The 16,993-nt window shown below is 36.9% G+C and overlaps 2 protein-coding genes across 2 annotated transcripts; one reads left to right on the top strand and one right to left on the bottom strand.

Annotated features, from left to right (window-relative positions):
* Positions 1-6,967: 6,967 nt before the first annotated feature.
* Positions 6,968-8,341, bottom strand: LOC122667481 (protein CANDIDATE G-PROTEIN COUPLED RECEPTOR 7-like). Its single transcript, XM_043863755.1, has one exon. The coding sequence runs from the start codon at positions 8,312-8,314 to the stop codon at positions 6,968-6,970; it is 1,347 nt and encodes a 448-aa protein (XP_043719690.1). The 5' UTR covers positions 8,315-8,341.
* A 3,781-nt stretch (positions 8,342-12,122) lies between these two features.
* On the top strand, positions 12,123-13,054 carry LOC122668289 (membrane protein PM19L). The gene is made up of 3 exons (XM_043864875.1): positions 12,123-12,311; positions 12,559-12,736; positions 12,820-13,054. The coding sequence occupies exons 1-3, from the start codon at positions 12,182-12,184 to the stop codon at positions 13,052-13,054; spliced, it is 543 nt and encodes a 180-aa protein (XP_043720810.1). The 5' UTR covers positions 12,123-12,181.
* Positions 13,055-16,993: the final 3,939 nt, after the last annotated feature.

The raw sequence follows: 16,993 nt of genomic DNA, 5'->3' as shown, positions 1-16,993 counted from the left end.
TGTGAGGTACTAAAGATCAAATGTTGGGATTTTATAGTTTGTTTTTGTTCATAATTACACTTATTTATCTAGCTATTTGAAATTTAGGTTAACATTTTGTCTCTAACAATAAAACAATTAAGCTTGTTAAAAGATTTATGACCTAAATTTAGTTTTCCATCACAAATAACTAAATATTTTAATTGTAGTAATTTACGGTAGGGACAATATTTTTGGTTCGGGAGCATACCCTATGCCCCCGGACCCTTGTTTCCGTTTCTTGATTCTTCTCACATTCAGAGCTGGGTCCTCTCTAGCCCTCTAGTGTGCATTCGACTGTTGGGAGCAGCCGGGCATGCACCCAAGTGCCTCCAACCATCTGATATGCGTTGGAGAGGATCTCTTTCCCTCACATCCATCGCTCGAACATTTCTTTTATACATATGTTGTCAAGAAATTAATCTTTTATTTTATTTGCAGATTATAATAATATACCTGATTCCTCATCCATCGAACCATCTAGATTTTTTTTTTTTTAAACATCGAACAATCTAGATTGATCCATTTAATGTTACAGGTGACAAAAACTGCACCAAGACATCCCCTTCTATCTAAACATATATATTAGTTCTGTTCTATCAAAGTATTTTAAAAGGTCAAAGACATGAATTTGTCACATACCATGTGTTCATTTTAAAACTATATTTTTCAATAATTAGCTTAATTCAGAATTTTATCAAAGCTATAAAAAAATTTATTTATATATAAACTGTTAACCAACTTGGGTTTTTTCATCCATTTTTCATAGGAAACACAAGGAAAAAGAATAAAATTACATAAGAGGCATCACTGAGCCATTGAATGAACCATAAAAGAAAATATTAAACATAAAAAAGAATGCATCAAAAACTTAGAAATTGGTAATAATCTCAAAAGGCTTGGATTTGAACATTCTTAAACTCCTTTTCAAGCTCTTAGCCACATAATAAAATGAAAAAAGACGTTGCCCATCAAAGACATTGTGTTCAATATTCAGTTGTTCTCGATAAATTTAGAAGATGTAAGAGGCAAACAATTTGAAAAAAATTGATTACAAAGTAAGTACTATTGCATATCGAAATAAAATGTTTTGAGGAGGCATTTAGAAACCTGACAGAAGATCTCAGGGGTAAGCAATGTGGGACTATTCTCTCAACACTTAGCTCATAGTACAAACACCTTGGTAGGTTTTTACAGATAACCCAAACAATTATTTTCTCATGATCTACTTATGTAGAGCTGAAATTTGACTGGTGATTTAGCCATAGACTACTACAATTGGATTGAAAGTTAACATTTAAAGTAAAGATCCTCGTGATGTTTTATGAAATGAGTTTAGATCTGCTACCCACATGGAGACGGGTGGGGATAGATCTGAACCCTCCATGGGGGTGTGGGATCCATGCCCCATGGAGGGATAGATCTGTCCCAACCCGGCCCCATGTGGGTAACTGATCCGGATTCATGTTTTATCGTCAATAAATTTCAGCTCATCTAAGTTGCCACGTAGCAAAAATGCAACTTTATTATTATTAAAATCAAATGCCACCAGCTGACCGACATGATGATAACAAGTTAAACACGTAAAAGGCCATTGGATACTAACCGACACACTCCGTTGAAAATTTTTTTCCAACAATTTCTATGGACTTAATGATCATCAGGAGCTGTGTTTGAATGGTAGTTGGTACTATTTCTTGATGTGACTATCCAACTGCATTTCAATATTCTATGTATCTTGAAAGAGACATTGTATTCTTGCACATACTCATAAAAAATGAATCTAATTAAGAATTATCTTATTTACTCCATAATAAGAATCAAACTAAACTACACCAAATCATAATGTACTTAAATCATAGTACAAACACCTAGATAGGCTTTTAATTACAGACAACTTCAATGAATTATTTCCTCTACTTGATTAGAACTGAAATCTGACTAGTGATATGGGTGTGAGGTGGGTCTTCGATCTCAGCTATTACATACATATATGATTAGTGAGTTTTCTCATAAAGGTAAATTAAATCTTTAGAGTGTTGGGGGTACGTACAATATCTTGTATTCCGTTGCTTGCATAAGTGGATTGATTTTGAAGGGTGGTTAAGAGATTGAGGGTTCAACGGAACCTGAGGAATTTTTTTAGGGCTATATGAGTATTTTGGTAAGCTGTCTCTATAAGGTTTCGCTATATATTATAGCGAAATCGATTTGAGAGAGGTGTGACGACGAGCGGTTGTAATTTGTAACTCTATTCTCTATTGATGGTGAAACAGATCTCATCTTATTGTGGACATAGACAATCTTACTGAACCACGGAAATCCTTGTGTGCATTGTATGTAATTGTTATTTGTTTTATTCTTTTCTACATCATTTTATTCTTGTTTTCTACAAAGCCCACATAAAAAATGTCTCTTTAGGAGTGGGTGTTGAGAGATCACTATCAAATGATGACTCCAAAATGCTCATGAGTCAATGTAATAAGTTTCCTTCACTTAAATGGGATCTCCTAGTGGACATCATGGTAGTGAAGTGTAACCCTTTTCAACCATGATTGTAACAGCTAAGAAAAACCATGTGAAACTTACATATGATTGGTTTGATTACTACAAGTTTTTCTGAATAAAACTATTAGGTTTCCCTTTCATGATGTGTTAAGTCGGATGATGACTTAATAAAGAAAACCTTTTGTTTTTGACAAATGCAATTGGCCGCCATGTTAGTGAAATCTATGAGACAGGATTGATCCCTCACACTCTCACATGCATAGAAAACACAAACAAGGAGAAGAAAAGGGGAAAAAGAAAGTTCTCTGTTCGATCAATAAGGTTACATTGTAAGTTACGATGCTTTGTTTCAAGACATGCAAGAATAATGTGGCAAATTTCTATTTTGTAAGTTGATGGGTCAGCTTGAAAATTAATCAGTACATGTATCATGGATTTGACTCCTCTGTAGCGCGACAGGGGGTGTAGCGCATCATCCGATGGCTCACAGTGTTTGGGCATGCAGCCCAACACATAGGGGGAATGTTGGGCTGTGTGCCTAAGCACTGTGGGCCGTTGGATGTACGTTATACTCCCTGTTGTAATACAAAGGAGCCCAACGCATATATCAATCATTATTGATGTGGCAAGCTGTGAAGTTGAGGCAGAAGTCAGGGGTTTCTATCAAGGGGTGGAATGAAGCACGTAGGGAGCTAGAAATCAACTCAGTAGAAGTCTTGACGGATTTCTAAAGGTTGGCGTCTTTGGTACCAAAGGTGGATGGCATGGCGTGGCCTTTGAAATATTTTTAATTCAATTGGATTGTAATAACTTTAATACTTTTAAAATTAAGTGCAATCGATGATCATGAATTGTTGAGGATTCTTGGCTTTCTAGTACAGAAAGCTAGGATTGCAAAGAGGGATTTTGAAGTGCACTTGGATGTATTTAATTTTGTAGTATCTCTTTAAGTTAATTTATTTTCTTGTTTTTATAAAAAAATATCTTTTGTTGCATGATTAGTTTGATTTTCTCAGTAGGTCCATGGATTTGGGTCCTCTGTAGGACAACAGGGAGTGTAACGCACCATTTGACGGCCTGTAGTGCTTGGGCACACAGCCCAACACACAGATGGGGTGTTAGATTAATGCTTGAACTGTTTTGATGTTTTTTTATTAGGCAAGAGATTGATGTTTGGTTGCATAGCCTTTGCATCAGCGTGGGGGCCAATGAGAATGCGTGTAGGAGCATTAATATAGATGAGATTTTTTTATTTCAATGAAGGCGGAATAATAATTTAACGCTCCTATGTTTAGGTGTAGGACCATGTGATCAGGCATCCATCCTTTTCCCTTTCTTTTAATAAAAATCAACTTCGATGTCTTAATTTCGAGTGTGAATCCTCTCCCCCGTAATTGTAGACTTGTTATTTTTTATATACAACCATGTGTCTTACCATTCCAAAAGATTTCTCTAAAAAGTATTTATACACGGGAGATTCTCTCATCGACTCTGTCAGATGGGGGGATACGTATGTTAAAACGTATGTAGAAAGTAATTTCTACTAAAGCATGCGATCCCTCTTAATCAATTGGTCTCCAAACCACTCTACATGTCATGTTACAATAGGACTAAAGATGTGGATGTCTTGGCCTCTTGGGCTTTGTCCTCCTAATGGTCGAATTTAAAGATACGTAAGAGGGGAAAGTGGGCCATAAGATGAGAAGGAATAGAATTGAGAAAGGAACCTAAAAGCAAATGCCGGGGGAATCAAAATTTAATTTGACATTTGTGTCCTTTCTTGTCTTAATTCCTCTAGAAGGCTTGTGCGTTTAACACACACGGACATGAGGCCCCCTGAGTCCGACTGCTTAGGCACCATATGGGCAAATTCAAATATAGTAGACACCACCCACGTGTGGCTACACTTGGCGAGCCTTGTCTTATATTAGAAAAATTAAAAATTGCTAAATGCCCAAAGTGAACATAACACACACCGCTTAGCCGCTTACCTACACTACACTGCACACCGCCCTTGGCTTTGTCTGTTCTTTGCTATTAAAAGCCTAAAGGGCTGGCTGGCACTGTGTCACTGTTTTCTTCTTCTATTCTTCAGCTTTTCTCTTTTAATTTCTTGTGTTTTCGTTCTTTCCATTTCACTTAAAACTTATCGATCTGGCTTTGTCTTTGTTTGTTTTGGATCAAGTGGGCTGTCCTTTGCTTGTGGTTGGTGCTCAACCCATGCAAACATAGCCAATACACAAAACCAAGCCCATGAGTAATGAGCATTTTTTCCTAACTAACCCAAACAAATATTTGAGAATTGTAATTTAAATTTGTTTCTTTCTTTCTATCTTTTCATTTTCTTAAGCCCTACATAATTTAAAGAAAATAGAAATGTTTTCTTGTGTTCAATTTTGATCAGGGGTGCGGCAATCATTTTGCACACCCCTATGTTAGGGTGCAGGGGCGGTGTGCATTGCGCGACAGAGTGGCGTTCATTCTCTCTCTCTCTTTTTTTTTTTAATTAAAACTCTTCAAAGGAGTATCAAAGGACATGCTTCATGTTGAGGAGAGTTGCTAGCGCAATTGGCTTGAGGTTAGTGTAGTAGAGCCTAACCCTCAGGAGGTTTCGAGTTCGAGACCTTCTATTGTTCATTTACTCTAGGTTACCACCACCCCCACCAACAAAAAAAAAAGACATGCTTCATGTTCATTGAAAAGAATATGGTTAAATTTGATGACCCTAACCTTTTAGTTAATTTCATTGTCTTTGTTAATAAGGGAATCATTTCAATGATGAGATGCAGCATTTGGGTCAAGTGGTAAATATGAAAATGATTTGGAATAATCCAAAAATAATTCTAGTTCTGGTTCTTTGACATCTTGATTGGGAAAAGGCAAAAGAAAATCTATAATAAATCCCCTTGGTTGCCAGAGAATTACTTGGATTTCTACACATTCTACATTGAGAAGGTCTGAATAAGAATTTTGTAGCTGGTTTCTCATAATTGAATCAAGTATTAAGCTAGATGGGCCAGGCCAGCCCTGCCTGGGATTCAATTTTAGGCACAAATGGAGTTTAAGATGGGCTTGGGTGTCTGATCCAAATATAGTCATCTTTTTTAAAATGGGCCTGGAATCGGATGAGTCATTGAACTCACTCGGAATCGTTTCGACTAGGGCTTATTTTAATTAACCCGAATCTAGGTGATATACTGGGTCCAGCCGAGTCCAATAGATTCCCTGCTGATTCCGGGACAATTCAAACTGGAATCTATGGAGACCGATCCTATTCCTGATTCTGAGTTCGAAAGTTGTAATCCTAGATTTTTGACTAATTAAATGGAGGCCGTAAAAATCGGCACTAATTGAACAGGCCATTACAAAAACCCAAAAAAAAACCATCTTTAGCGGCAGTAAAAATCACCTAGATGAGGTAACAATGGATACCATGCCAGTTTTCAAAACTTAATGCTAATGACATGGAAAATAGGGATCTCAATCGGTTTGGTTGAATTAGATTCAATCTGGTATTGGGCTAATCCAAAGCTGCCCCAAAGGGATTGAATAGAAGAATTCCCAAGCATTTGGTGATCTCAAATGTATCCATATCAATGAAACGGGTGAGTCATTATTTCGATGAATCAATTAAGCCAAAGTTTGGTTTCGATTTTTTTTTTTCTTCTTCTCCTTTACTCGATATTTTCAGTTTTTATTGGTTTCGATTTAGTTTTAGTTTGGTTTTCCCAAATTTGAAGTCCAGCCCGAAACCAAACCAATTGGAGTTCGGTTCAATTTGGTTTGGTTTCGATAAGTCCAATCAGTTCTGGCTGGAATTTGACACCCCATATTAAGAATGCTACATATCTTAATTATACTTAATTAACAAATAAAATACATTCAAATATTAGATTTTTGGAAAGATGAACTTTTAGGGTACATGGTTGCCAGACATTAGATAGGCGTAAAAATCAGACCCTTTTTTGAAGCAGTAAAGATTCATAATGACTTGGGTACCTTCTCCTTAAAGGCTACCAAGCCCATGAAGTAATTTCAGGCTGAATTTGACTAAAATTTTGTTGTGGCCTTTAATAATCCAACTTTCATGAATACATTCATAAGAAAAAACTGATCTTAATTAATTCCTGCATTGTGTATTACATGATTGCGTGAAATACAGAAAAAAAAGAAGAAAGGTGTACCCAATGCATGAAGCTCCTGCCATTGCGGGGTTTGGGGAGGGTCATAATCTACGTAGTCTTACCCTTGCTTTCGCAGAGAGGCTACTAATGCCCACCCTCTTGCGCAAAAATACAAAATGAGAGAAAATTACAACATCTTGAGAGGAAAATTGTTCTTCCAAATATTTCTGAATTTGAAGCTTACATGGTGATTATCTCTGATCACTGTACACAATTCAGGTTCTGAGAGAAATGAAGAAGTTACCTTAATTTGAAACTCATAGTTCAAAGGAATCATCAATTTCCAATGCAAGGGCTGCAGCTTCTTCTTCTTCATGATCAATCACAAAATATGGATTCTTTTCAATAGGTTGAAAGTTATAAAAGATAAATGCATAGAAAGCCAAACTTGCACCCTCCATTGCTGCTGTGATAACCCATTCAAATTTGTAATTAATAATAGTCCCAATTGCAGTAGCCACAACCCTTGTGAAGTATAAATAACTCACAACAACAATGTAAAACTGCTTGAAAAGTGAGAGCTTAGCCAAATTCCTTGCTGCCTTTCCATCTGTTTTTGATGCTTCCCTAAGACTCCGAATCGACCAGATGATCGGAAAGAAAACCGCGAAACAACATATAACATCAATCAATAAGAACAATTGGTTCCATGTCAACCAATCCTTAGTTGCAGGACTTGTTTCCCCAATCTCAACTGAAGCTATATTCTCAAGAACTTGCAATGGAATTACAAACATAAGAACCTTCTTTTCTCTATCTTGAAGATGAGGTTTCAAGAAAGACCAACCAGTGCCAATTAAGATAATCACAGTAAACAACATTATACCTTTAAGAAAGCTGAAGATGTAGAAGGCTATATCCCAACCATGAGGAGTCCCTGTTCTTCCTACATATGACTTATCCTCAGAAGCACAAATTATCTTAAGACCCTTTACAATGAGCAAAGCACCCATTATCAAATGGATCTTATCTACAGTTGGTCTCTGTTTGATGCAGAGAAAAACCCAAATCAAGAAGAAGATAGAATATATGATAAATAAGACGAAATAAAGTTTTGGCAATTGGGTTTGCCCTGCAGGTAAGAAATTCTTTCTACCATTCTTCACATTATACAGCTGGGTATGAACATCCATAGATACTTCGAATTCGGGTTGACAATTTCCGAAAACCAAACTGTATTGATCAGGATCATCAACAATAATGGTAACATTGTAAGTGGAATTCAAGCTGAGTTGATCAAATTTAAAGAGTTGTTTCACATAATGGCTTGATACAATACAGAAATGGTTGTTATATTCAGACTCATTCAAGATCATATCATATGATGATTCTCTTAATAAGATGAATCCCATTGAAGATGGATTTAGTTCTGCATTTGGGTGTTTTGATCTCCATGAAACACCTTTAATTGAAATTGAGACATGACCAAATCTTGCAAACCCGAATTTTTCGAATAGGATCATTGGCCTTGCATCTTGAACAATTCGAGTGTTCTGGATCTCTGATGCAGAAAAGGGGATGATTGAGATTATACATAGAACAGGGAGAAGTTGCAGGATTAATGGATGATGATGGAGAAGTGTCAAGAAATGGAGAGTGCCCATTATGTCTCTGTTAAATTAAAGGTGAAAATGGATGTTAAAGCATTCAAATTCAAATGGGGGTGATGAACTGATTACAGATAAAAAAATTTTTTTTGCAGATGGGTGTGGTTGTATGGGATTTTCCATGGAAATGTAGTTGAATTATGGTCCATAGAGTACAGGTGGTGGTGAAACTTCTAACAGAGGAACGTCTTCTGCGCCGTGGAATTTGGAGAGTGAGAAACCATGGTTTTGACACGTTTTTGCTTTTCCCTTAAAATTTAATCCTCCTAAATTTTTGCCTTTTTACATGTCCATCCTCACGTTTTGACTTTTTTGCATTTATTTTCCCATGATAATTTTTTTTTTTCACCCGAAACCTTTCATCCAATTAAAGGAAAAGGAAAATGGGAGAATGTTCTCTGTGCGCAACGCAGTTGCGCCGAGGCACATGGGCTTGCTACACGTGGGGTAGGGTGGTCATTGCACCCACCCTCATGTGCTTGGGCGCACTTTGTACTATGGCACGAGAACAACGTCCCAAGGAAAAGTTACGAGTCCGGATCAACTACCCATACATAGAGAGTGATGACTCTTCACGTATAGTTTCGTGATAACATGTGTTATGTTTTTTTTCTGCAAATACTCTTTTAAAACAGGAGATTTGTTAAAGCAAAAAGACATGTGTCGTTAAACAAATTGTACATGATGGCTTCACATACAGGGCTTATTTGGGCTCAAATTTCACATTCATGTCAAAATGCCATTATTCATTTTAGGTATTTTTTTTAAAAATATTCTCGAAGTGTCACCTTCTAACATAAACCATATAAGAAAAAAAATTAATTATTAACTTTGATATCGTTGAATGGTATATAAATTTTATTTTACCATTTATGTTCCAAAAAAACTACCCCTTATTGTACAAAGGAGGAAATTGATATGATGACAGACTAATGTAACCAACCAAATTAATCGCTCTTTTTTTTTTGCTACTTGGCTCCCCCTTATGTTCTAGAATATTAAGGAGCGAAAGCCAGTGTACGAATAAGGAACTAACAATATGTCTAATTGAATAATGAGAGAAGTCAAGAATTAACTCAACCAAGTTTCAGAAGAATTCCCTTTCTTAAGGTCCTTATAATTCAACATCCTTGAATTGATTCATATCCTTGAATGCTACTCTTCATGTATCTGCCCTTGATCAAATAATTTATAATTTTAGTTTTTATTCTTTAAGTATAACATATATTTTTTTTCAATGAGGGTAAACATTGTCATTTTACATATGTACTCGAGAAATGTGCATACAATGACAGGTTTTGATAATAACGCAATGATATGATATTTTCAAATTCTTTTTGAAAACTCTTTTACCTTAACTTAAATTACTTTTGAGAATATGTCAAGGGGCAATTAAAAGAATGTGTCAAGATCTAAATACACCTATAGAGGTGTCATTTAGATAATTTTTTTTTTTTGGAAAAAAAGTAAATTTTATTAAGAAAAAATATATACGAATTTAAAAAAAAAATAAAAAATAGCTTTATTGTTGTTTTAGGATTCGACTAGGCTAGTTAGGAGAACATTGAAACTGTCTCGCCAGTGGTAAAGTAGGACATCACCATATCGTGGATTACTATTAAGAAGATGTGTAAATCAATACTTAGACAACCTAGAGGGTGTGTATCGAGGTTATATGATTGAATTTGAGTTTAAAATTTAGTATATGACTAATCCAAACCATTCCTTGAATATCATGATTCCTCCTTCCTCATGATCTAGCTGACACCCCAAAGAGATATAATATCCGTTTGGACTTGCTGGTCCGGGAAACTGCCCTTTTCCAAAATTTAATAAGGAAAGCAATAACGGAGACCAAGAGGAGATTAAGGCTATAAATACGAGGCAATAAGATATTTAGTTATAAAAACTCAGATTTTTCTAGGTCGTTTATTGTAAATTTGGTTGGTCCAAATTATATATTTTTTGTTAATAAAAAATTTACAAAAGTCAAAATAAACAATAGAAATTTTGATTTTACTCTAAATTTTTTATGGGACAGGATTTCCTCCGATGCTCATGTATACTTTCGAGCGAAGGAGAGGAGGTAGTATACGAAACTTAGTCAAATATATAGGAGGTATTTAGGACTTTTCTAGGGATACTATGGATTCGGCTCCTGTCAATCCGGGCAGCAATGGTGCATGTGCAGTAGTACCTAAGATGAGGCGGTGCGCATTTACCGCCTTACCTCCTGCCTGACGCCTTACCCGACCAGGGGTAAGGCAATCAATGTGCCCGCCTCATCTCAGGCGCTGCACACAACTGCGTGCTGCCCGGATTGACAGAATCTTTTTCAGGATACTACAATGTTTCCGTTGGTGGAAAACAAATTCGGCCCAAACATGGATCTTTTCCCCAATTTTTATTTTTTGCTGTTCAATGTCAAAACAAACGGAACCAAGAAATTGGGTTTCTTGGTGAGTGTGTTTCAACCCTCTTGGCTGGGCTACACAGTTAGGAACCTTAGCCGACTGAGTTGGGTGAGTGTGTCTAAGCCCTTTTGGGTGAGTTGGTTATGGAGTGAGGTTCACACTCTTGGGCTGGCCAAAAATCTGGACAGGGTCTAAGATTGTTGGATCGTGATCGTCTACGGCCTGTTGCCCGTAGCGATCATAGTAGCGCACTAATGAGACGAGACGTAATGACCACCTTACCCCCGCTCGGGCAAGGCGCTTAGGCAGGGATAAGGTGGTCATTACATCTCACCTCATTAGTACGTTACTATGGCCACTATGGGGAGGCAGGCCGTAGACGATCTAGATACAAGATTGTTCAAGTAAAATACGATCAATAGACTATTCTTCAAGAACTATCTGTGTCGACGAAAGATAATGATCCAAGCGATCAGGTGGTGGTCTATTTATTGGATCAACCGTATTGAAAAAAAATTAGAAAGAATGAGAAAGAACCACAACAAACATGGTTTGAAGACATTATTACTATGTGTCCAGATCCAATCGAGATACTTCCAAATTGTATTTATTGTTGGATCTAATATCAAAAAATTCCATTTATTAGAGTCTCTCTCTCTCAAAAAATATATATATATATATTCTTTTATATCAGATCAGGTGTCTTATCCAAGAGTTTCCTATACTTTGCATGCCAGTGTATCAAAAACCATCATGCACAATCATTGATCATCACGTTTTTTTTTTTTATCAAGAATGACCTTATTAGGTGTTGGATTTATAAGGACTTAAAGCACCATCTTCTTAATAAAGATTAAATTGTACCCAATTCCCAACACAGAGAAAAATCAGGTCCATATATATGCGAAAGAGATCCTAATGACATGATAGGCAACTGCCCAATTCCTTTCCAAGGGTCCAGATCACCAAAATCACCGTAAGAGAGTTGGTGTTGCTTGAGAACTATTCTGTCTAGCTAGGAGGAGTACATCAATTCTCATTCTGGATAAACACAGATCAGATTTTAAAGTGAGAAAGACGGTCTCTCATGATTCCCATAAGGGGAAACATTTTAATAACCCAATATGGACACGTGTCCACCCACATGTAAGCAGATGACATCGCCAACGTTGTCACTTTCCTTTCTAATAACCCAACAGTCAGACACGTATTGTGTGTGTCTCTGTGTCATCAGCTACCTCCTCTATTTAACTTCACCCTCTCCCTCTCTTTCTTATGTTAAGATACAAGTGGGAAGAAAATACAAAGCAGTTCAGTTGATTTGCAGAAGAATATTACTTGCTTGCTTGCTATTTATATACTCTTAACTATTGTCAAACTTGCTTTGCTTTGCTTTCTCTGTTTGTGAGGAGAAGGAAGAGAACCAGCTAGCAGGAAAAGGGTTTCAGTGATGGCTTTCACAATGGGAAGAAATACAGTAGCTCCATTGTTGTATCTCAACCTTATTATGTATATTATAGTCGTGGGTTTTGCTAGTTGGTCTATCAACAGGTTCATCAATGGCCAAACTAATGATCCTGGTAAGCAACCCTAACCCTAACCCTAATATTTCAAGAATAGTTTTATCTTTTTAGTACACGTGGTGTGCATGCAAATTTTCTAGGGTTTGGTTGGTTGCCACATGTCATCATGGCTTAGAGATCCTTTTTTGGGTTTATTATTATAAGGAACCTTAGGTGGGACCCACGGTCAGTCCAACCTTACTAGCTCGGACCTTCCTTCCTTATTTCTAACAATATCTGCTGTGATGGTTATATGGTAAATTAGGGTTTGGAGGAAATGGTGCAACTATGTTCTTTCTGATATTCGCGTTACTTGCCGGTGTTGTCGGTGTTACTTCAAAGTTGGCCGGCGGCAGCCATATTAGGTCATGGAGAAGTGATAGTCTCGCCGCAGCAGCTTCATCATCGCTCGTTGCTTGGGCCATCACTGCCCTTGCATTTGGGTACCCAAATTTAATTTCTTCCATCGTTGTGAACAATATTTTCTTTTAAAAACTTGAAAAAAAATATATATTAATTACTGCAGGTTGGCATGCAAGGAGATACACATAGGAGGATATAGAGGATGGAGACTGAAGGTGTTGGAAGCTTTCATAATAATTCTGGCTTTTACCCAGTTGATATACGTTGTATTGCTTCATGCTGGTATCTTCAGCAGCAGCTATGGTCCCGGGTATCGTGAACCTGGATATGGTGTCGGTGTCGGGGCACCCGTGACAGATCCGGGTCACAAAGGTGGTGTGGGTACTAGGGTCGTGTAACCTGTAATGTCCTCTTTAAATTAAGATAAATCAACAAGAGTACTTTTGGATTGCTTCTAATTAGGCTTCTGTAAGTAAAGTCTTTGTATGGGGTTCAAAACTTCCAAGTTATGTTTCTTTTTTTTTTGTTGTTTTTGTTGCTTTTGTAAGTGCTGGAGGGTGGTGGGTCTTTTTGACTTTTTATCTCTGTTGGGTTAGTTTGCAACTACGAAAGCAATATTAAAGCAGGATTCACTTTTGTGTTTCATCCTCCATAGTGATGATAATGACTTAGATTTGTATAAATTTCTGTATTCTAATGGGTTTTTGGGGTTCTAATTACTTCTCCATCTTGGGGACTATTCATAACTAGGGCTTGTTTGGGTATAAGGGCAACCTACAATTAAGATCTTATACAAAAATGAATAACTAGGGCTTGTTTGGGTATAAGGGCAACCTACAATTAAGATCTTATACAAAAATGAAGTTGATGTTTCCCTCACATTCCATTGAGGGAAGGTTCTTATCTTTACTGGGCTTAAATAGAATTTTTGTCACTTGGCAATTTTAATTTCAGCTGCTCCAAGGTACTCAAAAGTTCAATTTTTGTGGGTAATCTGTCCTGGCATGGGAAAGAGGATTTATAGGAAAAAAAAAATAGTTTTAAGGATTTTTTTGCTCACATTATCTTTGGATTAAAATCCTCTTCAGTGCGAGAGTTGACGGTGCACTGGAGTACAGTTTTGAGGGTTTGAGGGTTCGATATGTGGAAGAAGTTTCATCCAACGTTGCAAGTTGATGTTAAGACAGTTTTTTTTTTTTGGAGTTTAATATCGTTGGATGTTACATTTTTCACGTGTTCAGTTCCTAGGCTCGCATTGCAATAAAAATGGGAGAATTGCTTGCGGAGGTTTATTTTTCCCACCATCTCTATCATCTTCCCAATTATACACATTAAAAAAAATGGGAGAATTGCCTAGATCTACTAGATAACAAAAAGATTTACAAATTTAATAGGTATTAATAATTATATTTTACAATCTCTAATTACATTGTTCAAAAGATTTACCAAATCCCCATATGAGTGAAAAAAGTCAAAGGAATAACCCAAAATACCCCAACATCATTCGCTCTCATTTTCTTTTTTCTTCTCCTTCTTCTTCCATGGACGAAGCCGAAACTACTCCCTCCATCTTCCCCTCTAACCCCTGACCCACCCTCTTCCATGCAAACCCGCTCCGCCCCGCCCTGCACCACCACTTCTACCATCACCGCCACCAACCCCCGTCTCTCTCTCCCCACACCCCTCTCTTCCCTACAAACCCGCCCCACCATGCTCCCCTACCCCCTCGCTCCCCTGCAAACTCACCCTGATGTTTATTACCGTTATCTGGACTGAAACCTTGTACTTTTATGACAGTAAAGGACAAAAATGACTGGCTTGGTTTTTTAATATGGAATTCTGTTGGAGAAGGGCCCTCGGCTTGTTTAAGATTAGGACAATCACTACTATAATTTACACTTCTTTTTACTCCAAGAAATTCTGGTTAGTGTAAAGGAGTGAGGAGTAATTCCGGACTCAGGAGTAAAGAAAGGGATGGACAAATGGACAATGGCTCTCTGCAAGATCATATAGAAATGGATTGACAAAGAAAGTTTATCTGAATAAATAGCAAGTGAAACGAGTAAAATAAATTTTTTTTTTGATAAAAAAGGAGTAAAGTGATTCATGAAATATATTTCCTTTTATTTTCCTTCATTTTTACATTAATGAATCATCCACAAAAGAAGATGCGGATGAAAAATGGCTTATAACAATGGAAAATAAAAGTTTTTTATATGGTGGGAGAAACACCAATTAACTCCCCCAGCCTTCTCCCGGGACTTGAACGAAAATTAGAGGGGGTGAAGGGGAGAATTCAAAAGGCAGGTGGGAAGGTGTAAACTCACCGAAAAGCAATGCTCCTAAGGATCAGCTAGATAACGAACAAACCTTAAGTATGAGAACCACAATCCAAACACAAACAATTAGATCTGTAGAGAGAGGGAATGGGGTGGGGGGGGGGGGCAAGTTTGCAAGTGAGGGAGGGGTAGGGGGAGGGAGAGGGTGGCGGTGGTGGTGGTGGTGGTGTTGTGGGGTTGTTGGGGAGGGAGGCGGAGGGGGAGGGGGGGAGTGATTGCAGCAGTGTCGTCCATGGAAGAAGAAGAGAGAATGAAAGTGGGGGTATTTTAGGTTATTTTTATAACTTTTTTTACTCATATGAGAATTGGGTAAATCTTTTGAAAATTATAACTTGTGATTGTAAAATATAATTTATACCTACTAATTTTGTAAATCATTTTTTTATCTAACAGATCTAAGAAATTCTCCCTTAAAAAATTGTTTGGAAAGTCAAAAGTCGATTTGAAGAGTACGTTCTTTCTTGGAAATTGAAATACCAAGTGTAAATAGAATCTTTCTCCTCTCAGGTTCTCTGCCTGGTCAGGTGCGCAGGTTCCTCTCATAGGAGGGGTGAAAGGGTAGGGGTGAGGTCATCATTTTCACCCTTCCTATGAGAAGAACCTGCGCACCTGACTGGCCAGGAACCTAACTGTAAATAGATGGTGGATCTTACTTTTGAGATGGATATAAAGTAGCCCAGGTTGGAACCTAACTGTAATTAGTTGGCCCTGGTTTTAATTTAGGCCTATTAAGGGAGGGGTGTCCTAAGATAAATTATAGGTTCTTAATTAGTTTGATGATATAGTGTTTTAGGGTTTATGTTTTAACAAGCGTAAGATAAAGGGATCAAAATGACAATTTTAATAAGTCATTACCCAACCATTACAACGGAGTTCCGAAGCTGAGATTATCTAATTTCTCTTCAATTAACAGGGTAATAATATAGTAAGTAATTTTTTTTAGGTCTATTTGGGATTCTACTAATTTATATAAAAAAATATGGAAAAAAGAACACTACATGATTGTGTGGCTCCAATACTACACTGCTCCCAAGGAAAGGTAGAAATTCTATCAAAGGAAATGCATGTGTGGGCGCGCTTCCATTGGCTAACGCGCACGTATAAGCTTTAGAGGCTTTGGCAATGATCTCTTTCCCAAAGAATTCTATATCTTAAAAGGGATCTTCACATTCAACATAATAATTCCAATGATCTAGATGTAAACTCGAAGAATATATGAATAAAATATGCATTATTAAGATAAATATATAATGGTTTTCTTCTCCGTCACTATGTCTAGTGAAGTATAACGCTTCACCATTTGCCACATGACAGTACATGACTTAGTGTATGTGATGAAGGACTAATCAAACATCTCATGAGTACAATTTCAGCTTATAATGAGTAGAGGAAGTAATTAAAATTATAAAGATGTCAGTTTATATTTCATATTTTATATTCATTTCCATTTGATGATATTTTGATAATTTTACTAAAACTTTGAATCAGAGTTTGAATAACTTTCTTTGCTTACTTTGGACTAAAATTGGGTACCGAGATTATGTGGTGCCCTCTATCACATGGACTAACCTACCATGTATCGTCAAATGGTAAATAATGAAATGTTATACTTCACTAGGCATAGAGACATATAAAAAGATCCAATACATAACATGAGAAGTTTATTTCTCACATACCTCATTTTGCAAAACAATGGTCCGGCCCATATGTTTCTTGGTAGTCCAAAGTTTCTAAAATTCTTCATTTTAATCATTAAAATTATCATGTAACTTAGTGGAGATATAGATATCACATCATGCTTGGTAGAATAAAGTTCTTAAAAAAAGGTTATAAAATCAACTCTTTGGACAAAGTTTCTAAAGTTCTTCATTTTAACCATTTAGCTCTGTTGTCTACCTAATCGGTTGGACATATGTGGCTGATTTAGAAGGCCCTGTACTAAAGTTGAGAGGTGTATTTCATTATGTTTTACCCCAAAAAAAAAAAAAAAAGTTACAT

Source organism: Telopea speciosissima, chromosome 7 (genome assembly GCF_018873765.1).
Source record: "Telopea speciosissima isolate NSW1024214 ecotype Mountain lineage chromosome 7, Tspe_v1, whole genome shotgun sequence".
Lineage (NCBI taxonomy): Eukaryota > Viridiplantae > Streptophyta > Magnoliopsida > Proteales > Proteaceae > Telopea > Telopea speciosissima.
The sequence above is the reverse complement of the archived record's forward strand: the minus strand, read 5'-3'. Positions and strand labels throughout refer to the sequence as shown.

Coding starts and splice junctions, on each gene's coding strand:
- LOC122667481 (XM_043863755.1), bottom strand. CDS start 8,314: ATGGGCACTCTCCATTTCTTGACACTTCTCCATCATCATCCATTAATC.
- LOC122668289 (XM_043864875.1), top strand. CDS start 12,182: ATGGCTTTCACAATGGGAAGAAATACAGTAGCTCCATTGTTGTATCTC. Junction 12,312..12,558: donor TGGCCAAACTAATGATCCTG/GTAAGCAACCCT, acceptor ATGGTAAATTAG/GGTTTGGAGGAAATGGTGCA. Junction 12,737..12,819: donor ATCACTGCCCTTGCATTTGG/GTACCCAAATTT, acceptor TAATTACTGCAG/GTTGGCATGCAAGGAGATAC.